The sequence below is a fragment of the Myotis lucifugus genome, unplaced genomic scaffold, assembly GCF_000147115.1.
Source record: "Myotis lucifugus unplaced genomic scaffold, Myoluc2.0 scaffold_29, whole genome shotgun sequence".
In the NCBI taxonomy this organism is placed as follows: domain Eukaryota; kingdom Metazoa; phylum Chordata; class Mammalia; order Chiroptera; family Vespertilionidae; genus Myotis; species Myotis lucifugus.
Genome location: NW_005871077.1, coordinates 4,242,655 through 4,252,101, shown reverse-complemented (window position 1 = coordinate 4,252,101; position 9,447 = coordinate 4,242,655). Strand labels below are relative to the sequence as shown.

The 9,447-nt window shown below is 40.6% G+C and overlaps 1 protein-coding gene across 6 annotated transcripts in view; it reads left to right on the top strand.

Annotated features, from left to right (window-relative positions):
* Nucleotides 1-544: 544 nt before the first annotated feature.
* The window catches only part of EPC1 (enhancer of polycomb homolog 1), an 80,090-nt gene continuing 71,187 nt past the window's right edge, over nucleotides 545-9,447 (top strand). For 4 of the 6 annotated variants that reach the window (XM_023752220.1, XM_023752218.1, XM_006086675.3 and 1 more), the window contains exon 1: nucleotides 545-818. In XM_023752220.1, the coding sequence (XP_023607988.1) occupies nucleotides 666-818 (153 nt within the window). In that variant the 5' untranslated portion in view covers nucleotides 545-665. The remainder of the gene's footprint in view (nucleotides 819-9,447) is intronic. The other 2 variants (XM_023752224.1, XM_023752219.1) reach the window with 2 other exon arrangements.

Below are 9,447 nucleotides of genomic sequence, written 5' to 3'. Positions count from 1 at the left end.
CCTTGGGGGATGGTCCCCCTTTCGGTTTTAGGGCCCACTCCCGGGGGGTCAGGCCTAAAGGTTTGCAGCCAGGGAGGCCTCGGGGGGAGTTCCGACTAAAGGCTAAGGCCCCCCAAGGGAGCTTTGATGAGGAAAGCTGGGGGTGGCAGGAGGAGCCACGCTGTCCCGGCCCCCGCTGCCCTGGGTCCGGTTCGCCCCCGGACTCCAAGCGGGCAGGTCGATTTGCTGCTGCCCCGCCGGTCCCCCGGGTTGGTTCCACATGGTGCGCCAGGGCGGGCAGGCGGATCGCTGCTGCCCCACCCGGCTGCCCCACCCCACCGCCTCGGGTAGCAAATAGCAGGCCGGGATGGCGGCGGGGCAGGCAGGATGGCGCTGACCCCTCCTGCCTGCAGTATGCAAATTAGCCATCTTTGTTGGTGGTTAATTTGCATATCGCACTGATTAGCCAATGGGGGCGTAGTGAAGGTACGGTCAATTACCATGTGTGTCTATATCTCCCTAGCCTTAGGACAATCGGGGTTAATAAATAGCAAGGGGGCTGCGTCAAGCTCCGCCCCTCAAGTCCCCGGCAGCGGCAGACGAGTGGGGACCGATCCCCCGGTTCTCCATGATCCCGCCGGCCGGGGCCGTTTCCCCAGAGCAGAGAGGTATCTGCTGCGCCTGAGATGAGTAAACTGTCGTTTCGGGCGCGGGCGCTAGACGCCTCGAAGCCGCTGCCGGTTTTCCGCTGTGAGGATCTGCCCGACCTGCACGAATACGCCTCGATAAACCGAGCCGTGCCGCAGATGCCCACCGGAATGGAGAAGGAAGAGGAGTCGGTACGTGTTAACTCCCCTGTCCGACCCACCGCCAGGCCCCGCTCCCTCCGCTGCCGGCGGCGGCGGCGGCGGAGCACCAAACCCACACAAAATGGCCGCCATCTTCTCTCCGCCGCCGACTCTCAGTCGTTGCCGGCCCTTTACCCCGCTTCCCCTGGCCTCGAATCCCGGCCGCCGCGGCTAGGCGGGACCTCCTCTGAGGCCGCCCGCCGACCCTGGCTACTTGTACCCGGGTCCTACGGAGTTCGGGAGCCCGAAAGGCACAAAGGGGTCACGTGACGAAGCTGCCGGCAGCCATTTTGTGGTCTCAGTGGTCGGGTTGGGCCTTGTGCTTCTGGAGACGGGAACGGGCTCGGTCGCGGTGGGGGTGCGGCGCGCCGGGTGTGAGGAGGACCCGCCTGCAGGCCGCTTCGCGGGCCACTGGGTGGCGCTCTAGGGCCGCCTCGGCTTTCGCGCGCCTCTGGCTCCTGTGAGCTCAGGTTCTGTGCACCGAGGGGGCGTTTCACTTCCTGGTGGCCTGGAAATGTGGGGCCCCATGTGGAGCCTTCGGAGGCTTCAATGTTGCTTGCAGGTCTTTGAGACTTTATCGCCCCTCCCTGCAACCAGGTGTTGAAGGGACTGCATGTTTGCCCCGACGACTCTTTCAAAGCAGATTTTCTGTATACTTGGCACTTCTGCATCCATTCCCCCCCAGTTCTAGGTAGTGGGAGGATGATAAACTACTGTCTCTGAGTTTTTCTCTGATCCTTGAGAATATGTTGCAGATGATTGCAGGTATTTTTATTAGTACGTGGCTCGTCTAAAACCTGTAATTTTATTATCAGGTTTCGTTTTGTGTGTTTTTTAAGTAAAGTTCTAAGTTCGCGTGCTAATTTCTCATCACGGGGGAGAAAACACCCACTTTCAAGTAGATAGTACAGATCTAAATTTCAAAACGGACCCTTTCTTATCCGTAACCTTGCTAAAGCAACCTTAATGTTAAGATGTCTAATTAGGATGGGTTTCAGTATTTAAATATTTACAGCTAATAGACATTGCGTCATAGCTGTGGCTTTACCTTGTCGTGGAAGTTGGGTTCACACACAAGGATAATAGAATCTTCCTCTCATTTCCCCCAGATCTTTGACAGTATAACTTGATGACTTCTAATCCTAAGGAATTGCATACCTTGGGTTTCAGGTACAGCCGTTTAAACAGGGTGCAGTGTATTGACAGTTCAAGGAAGTCGAGGAATCGCTGGATTTGTGCCCTACAATTTTGTTGTGGAAAATTGTACTGTAATACCTCTATTTGGTACTGTAAGAATTTTAAATGTAGAAATTATACTCTGTAATGTTGATTTTGAAAATAAAGCTGTTTAAACTGTTTGGGTTGTTTAACCTTTTAAAGTAAAACAGTTGTGACAGTCGAATGTTACTTTTCAGAGTAGTGTCTTAAATATCACTTTACAGGTAAGCTAAGTAAGTGTATGTAGTAGTGGAGATTGTCAGTACATTATGAGATAGAACCTTTTATTTTACTTGTATCATCTTTAGTGTAGAATGGTGCCATTTGTTTATTTTTAAATAAGTGATTTGTTTTTAAAAATTAAAGTACTTGTGACTGCAGAATCTTGTCTTTGGGTTTTATTTTTGTTTCTGTTTATAAGTTTATTACAGATAATACTTTAAATTTGGGGTGTTGCAGTTACACTGCCCTGGAAATTAATTTGTAGTTCTTGTTTTGCAGCCAAGGAAGGGAAGAGCCTTGATAAAAGCAATATAGCACTGTAGTACACTTAGAAATTTAGTTAAGTCGAGCTTTAGTTAAAAGTCTTGGGCAATCCCAAGAGCAACAGCCTGAAATCAGAGTTGACTTCAGCTGAAGTATCAATATGCTTTTTAAATTTTACAGATAATTCTTGTGCACTGAAATAATTCTGAATGTTATAGTGCAATAGCTATCATTAGTTTGTAACATGTGGAGACCCTATTTTTGAGGGACATGAGGGGTGTTTTTTTTCACACAACCTTTTTCTGTCATCTGTTTAGAATTTATTTCACTTCACATCCAACTAAAACTCTGATCTGTGAAGCATAGACCTCAAGAATAGATAATGAACTTAATAGAAGAATGTGAACAGTACCAGCTAAACAGCTGCTTTCCAATCCTGTGGTTCATGCTGGTAGTTAATGGCTATATAAATCACAATAATGAAAGTAGCATGTTACACAATTATGAAAATGTATACTAAGAATAAAGGTCATTGAATTGAGTCAACCTTAGGGAAAAAAAAAACTTTTTGATAATTTGCTGATACAATGATATACTTCTTACAAAGACAAAGGATTAAAACAAACTTTTGCCTTTGATTGACACATTGGTTATGGTGTCTTTTAGGTAGGAGTGACCCAGAACCTGAATCGAATGTCCCATAATCCAATGTTGATCAAAGGTGGGACAGATTTAGATGAGGAAAGTTTTGTGTACACCACCTCATTAAGAAAGCATTTCATGATCAAAATGTATCTGCAAAATTGTCAAGTGAGCTATACCTAAAATATGGTAATTGCTACCATATTTTGTTTCTATGGTAAACTTGACAGAAATTCTACATCTTAACACTGGGAAAATAACACTTATTAATGTACTCCCATTTAACCAATTTTTATAATACAAGCTTAATACACTGACATAATGAGGCATGCCTCTTAATTTTTTAAAATATATTTTATTGATTTTAGAGAGGGAGAAGGAGAGAGAGATAGAAACATCAATGATGAGAGAGAATCATTGATTGACTGCCTCCTGCACGCCCCCTACTGGGGATCAAGCCCGCAACCCAGGCATGTGCCCTTGACTGGAATTGAACCTGAGACCCTTCAGTCCGCAGGCTGACGCTCTATCCATTGAACCAAACCAGCTAGGGCATGCTTCTTAATTTTTAAGAAACTAAGTAGAATTCTCCTCTTCCCCCCTAAATGAATTTTTCTCAACTTTGGAATTTAGTTATTAGTGTTTTGTTGTTGTTGTAGAATTGAAAAGTAATTTCAGATTATAATAGAGGGACTTGATCGAGATCATAGATGATAGGGATTAAATGTCTGAATTGATGTAATGTGTTGTAACTTGGTAAATCAAAAAGTAACAGTTGAAGGTTTTGATTTAATGAGTTAACAGGAGTAATTTTCAAATCATAGGAAGTCAGTAGACTCAGATGTCAATATGAGATAAATGAGTCCCTTTAGGGGTGAAAAGGACAGAGGTTAAAGCATTTGGGGAGGGGGCAAATGTTGCACCATTATAATATTTTTCCCCGTTATATTTTAACTTTTTAAAAATATTATAATCTTAACTTTAAGGTCTTAACTTTAAAATTAGAAGTGTTAAATAATGTTTAGTGCCACAGTTTTACCTTTAATTGAAAGGAAACTTTTCTAAGATGTCAGTAGTATTAACTTTTAAAAAATGATTCTGAAAATGTTGGTTTTAAAGTGATATTTAACAAATTGGAGTTACCTGGTTCCTAGAGTGGTTTAACTTATTTCAATGGGATGAATGCAGGCTATGTGGCTGCATTTATTATAAGGAACAGAGAAGAACCGTTTTTGTCCTTGCTTAGACTGGGTTGGGTAGGCTATGTGATGTAATTAAGATGTTGATGGTATCACATTGATATTACCCTACACAGCCACCTTAGAATTGGGGTCTAGCCGTCGAAGACCAACACCTAGTTTAAATTTGGTTCTAATTAGATGGAATAGTCTCATACGCTATGCTTTCTCTCCTCTTAAAACTATATTCTTCATTACTGGCCCAGTATACCATCTTATTAAACCCAAGTTAAGGACCGTTTACAAAGCAGATAGGTCGTTTTTGTTTTAATTAGGAGGAAATTGAAAATATGTACATATCTCTGACACGAGAAAAAATGGTTAAGCACTACATTTTCAAAACAACAAAAATCTAGTTTTTTGTTTTTTTATAAAAATAAGTTTAAATTACTTTAAGTTATAAGTTTAAAAGTTTGATTTCTCACTTTCGAAAGAAATTAATATATTTCCTTTAAAATTTTGTAAACCAAGCTTTTTTTAATCCAGATAAAATCACAAGTAATTGAGAAACAATGATAAAATCTAATTTCAACTTTTACCCTGCCCAAGATATTTTTGAATAGAAGTTTCTAAGTTGGGGTTTTGAGAGTTACATGAAATGATTACCATAATATGTATATAAAATTTTTGATGGTATATTTTTCTAGGGAGAAAGTTCATATTTGTCAGCAATTTCTCAAAGTGTTGGAAAATTGGTGGGTGGGGCTGGAGGCATGGAGAAAGCTCAAAGATCTATGCCCTAGAAGTTTCAAATGGAGTTACTTTGGTTTTATCAGAATGGCAGTTATTACATGGACTTAATTAGGAGAAGATAATTGAAAAATTAAAGGCTCAAGAAGAGACAAAAGTACCTCTCGAAAACTATAGTACTTGGGTGCCTAAAGTATTAATATTAGCTCCTGTTTCAGTGTTCTATTTGATATTTAAAAATTTGGATTAGTACCATTTGTACTTTCATTTTCTTATAAAATAATAATGAAAACTAATGGGCTTATACGTAGCTAATGGTGTTTGTGGGTGCTTTGTGGTATGTAATGGAATTTGTGCTGAACTATCTTTTCTCTGTTAATCAACAGGACTTAAAAGTACCATCTAAATATAGGGTAGCTTAAATTTGTGGCTAGGATTAAATATTAAACCAACCACTCCTACTATGGACTGGTTTCAGTTTTATCTTTTTCATTCTACCACATCATGGTATGTAGTAGTAGTCATTGTAAAGAAATATGTGTATGTATGTGCATATATAATGGCAGGAGTTTTTGTTTGTATATATAAATGTGTGGTTCTGATTATATGGTTCAGTTTTCCTGAAAAGTTAAGGGGACTTGTTATCAGCAATTGGTAATTGGTTAAAACAGTAATGGAAAGCAGAAGGTAGGATTTTACAAAGGGCAATAATGCCATGAAATAATGGTATAGTTTGTGATTTTACTTCTTAAAAGAAGTCAACTCACAGCTCCGGCTGGTGTGGCTCGATTGGTTATGGTGCTGTGCAGGCCAGGGCACATGTCCAGGTTTCAGGCTTGATCCCTGGTGGGCAGCCGAAGAATGTTCCCCTCTGACATCAGTGTTTCTCTCTCTCTCCCTCTTTCCCTCCCTCCTTCCCTCCCTATCTACCTCTCTAAAAATCAAATGAATATCTTTTAAATTTTGAGAAAAAAAGATTTGGGAATCAAACGAACTATGAGTCTCTTACGTGCATAAGTGGTATAAAACACAGAAACAAAACTAGACAGAATATGTCTTATTTCTAAAGTAAACTTCTGAACTCTTAAAGTGTGACTTAACAATATAGTAACTTTTCTGTAAGAATAAATTTATGGGGAAATCAATGAGTAAAGTGATTCAAATGTTTTAAGCAACTTGCTAGAACTACTTTTTGAAACTATGTTATCTTCAGTACATTTATAAATTGTGGCAGATCTAAGAAGTGAATTTCATCCACCAGCCCCACTGTAGTAGGTAGATGAAAAACAAAAGTTGTGTAGTTAATAAATCTAATATGACCCATTGTCTGGAATTGTAGCTTTGATGAATAGGGATACAATCACTTCTTTAAAAGATAAAGTCCTTCCTTAGTTATTTGTTATGAAGGTTATCTTTAATAAGTTTGGTTCAATTTTGAATATGCATGTGACATCGTTTGCTGAATCTTGCAACAGATTATTAAAGCAAATCAGTTTGGTTTAATTTCCTTCAGTAGAGCAAGTTCTGGCTGAAGAAATAGGATGTGGCCTTGCAGTGAATCCAAGGCAAAGATTATCTGAAGTTTAAATATCCTATGAATGATTTAATATAGGTTCAAGTGTTTTCATATATTGGGATGAATTATTTTGGAGTTCATTTTTTAATTTTGAAATCATAATCAGCTCGGCCAGTATGGCTCAGTGGTTGCACCAAGAGGTCACCAGTTCGATTCCTGGTCAGGACACATGCCCGAGTTGTGGGCTCAATTCCCAGTAGGGGCTGTGCAGGAGGCAGCCAATCAATGATTATGCTTCCCTCTCATTGATGTTTCTATCTCTCACTACCTCTCCCTTCTTCTCTCTCTAAAATCAATAAAAACATTTTATATATACATATCCTCTGAGAAACTGTACTTTTACTTTTTAAGGCCTTAGACAAGTCAGTTACTCTTACTAAATGAACTTCAGTATAAGGCAGTATATGTAAATATGCGGTACTGATGAATTTCATTATCAAATACTAATAGAATGTTTAGAATGGCCTTTTTTGTTATTGATTCTCAAAAACTACTTGATTTTATTCAGTCCCTTGTATTTGGGATCATCAGATATAAACATGTTAGATGTGTTCTCTGTCCCTAAAGAGTTGCATTGATATAGTCATAAAAAATTGTCCTTAAGTTTAGATAACTTTTAATTGGGAAAAGAATCAAACTGGGAGTTATTAGACTTAACCTCATCCTGCTTCCAAAACTTTGTGCATACATGCTCCCACTCATCCAGGTTTTGTTAACTGAAAAATGAAGTAGAACTATGATCGTTTCCTGTTTTGGGTATATTGTGTTACCAGTATATTTGTTTCCAAATGTGTATTATGTGTTTATAATTAATCGTTAAATCTTGAAATGGTTAATGACTTCTGCATATTATATGAACATAATTTACAAGGAAGTAGTCTGGGTGCATGGATAGCTGGTTTCCGTTTTATAAATTGTGGCAGATATAAAAAGTGAATTTCATCCACCAGTCCCACTATAGTAGGTAGATCAAAAATAAAGTTGTGTAGTTAATAAATCTAATATGACCCATTGTGACTAAATCCTCTTCTAGAGGATTTAATGAATATAAATGGGTGCAGTAGTCACAGAATGCTTTTAGTGTTATGAGAATTTTAAATGAGAGCCAGAATTTTGTAGTGATGGTTGCAAATTTCTGCTTTACCCATAAGGTAATAGAATCTGAAGGGGAAACAAAATATAAATATGACTATTTTGAGATCTAAAGGAATAATTTGATCATTATTCTAAAAGTTCAGTGGGGATGTTTGAGGTAAGGTATGTTGTACAAAGGCTGAGAAAATACAGGCAAATCATTTTCATTCACTTTTGTAGCAAATAGTTGTTGTGTATTTGCTATGAGCCAAAGACTGTTAAATAAAGGCCTTATGGATACAGTAGTGAATAAACAAGGTTCCTTTTTTCATAGGTCTTACATTCTAGAACATAGGCTCTATGAGGGCAAGAATTTTGCCTGTTTTATTCACGATGTGTTTTCAGCACTTGAATTAGTGCCTGGCACATGGTAAGTGTTCAGTGTTTGTTTACTGAGTGACCAAATTCCAATGGGAAAATATAGACAAAAGGCAAATGAATAAAAAGTAAAAAAATATATATACCACAACTCGTATGTGGCTTTGGAACAAGATAATACAGAATTTCAGGTGGAAGGAGGAGAATATAGTTTCCTTTGCATATGGTCAAGGAACATTTCACCTGAACTTTGAAGGGTGTGAATGAGCCAGCCTGTGAAGACCTGGATGAAGAACATTACAGGCAGAGAGACTTCCACATGCAGAGAGCCTGAGGTAGGCACAGAAAGCTGGTGTGAATAGAGCAAAGTGAAAAAAGGGTTGAATAGTATGAGGTGAGGACCCAAAGGTAGTCAGGGGGTCCATGTCTGTAGACAAATACAGGGAGTTTTGATTATTTTGAAATAAGCCATTAGAGAGTTTCAGGCAAGGGGAATGACATGATCTGAATTATGTTTTTTAAGATTATTCTCCTTATCATGTGGACAATGAGTCATATTGGGCAAGAGTGAAAGTTGATGGTTTTAATTTAGTGTGGAGATGAAGAGATATGGGTAAATTTGAGGTGTATTTTGAAGGTAGAGCCAAAAGAACTTGTTGAGCAATTTGAGTGTACTAGATGGGGAAAAAGAATCAAAGATTAACGATTTTTACCTTGAACAGCTGGATGGATAAGTGATTGGGCCACAGACTGAGATAGGGAAAATTAGTGGAGGGAGGATATAAAAAGGATGGACTGTTAGTCATCCATATCCTATCTAATACAAGAGTAATATGCAAATTAACCGTCACTTCACGATAAAGATGGCAGCACCCACAGCCAATGAGGGAATATGCAAATTGATGTGACAAAGATGGAGGCGCCAGCCGGAGCCACGGAGCCAGCCAGAGTGGGTGGGAGGCAGGGGCTTGGGTTCCTTGGTCGCCCCAGCCCGCTCTGTGCTGCCGCCCAGACAAAGCCATAGTGGAAGGGCCGAGGCAGAGCCGGTTAGGGGTGATCAGGCCAGGAGCGGAGGGCAGTTGGGGGTGATCAGGCAGTGGGGGAAGTTTGGGGCAAGCAGGCCGCCAGGGGGGGGCCAGATGGGGGTGACCAAGCCTGTGGGGGGGGGCAGTTGGGGCCGAGCAGGTCGGCAGAGGGGGTGCAGTAGGGAGCGAGCAGGCCGGTGGGGGGGGGTAGTAGGCAGCGAGCAGGCCGTCATGGGGGACGTTGGGGGTGACCAGGCCACCAGGGAGGTGCAGTTGGGTGTGATCAGGTTGGT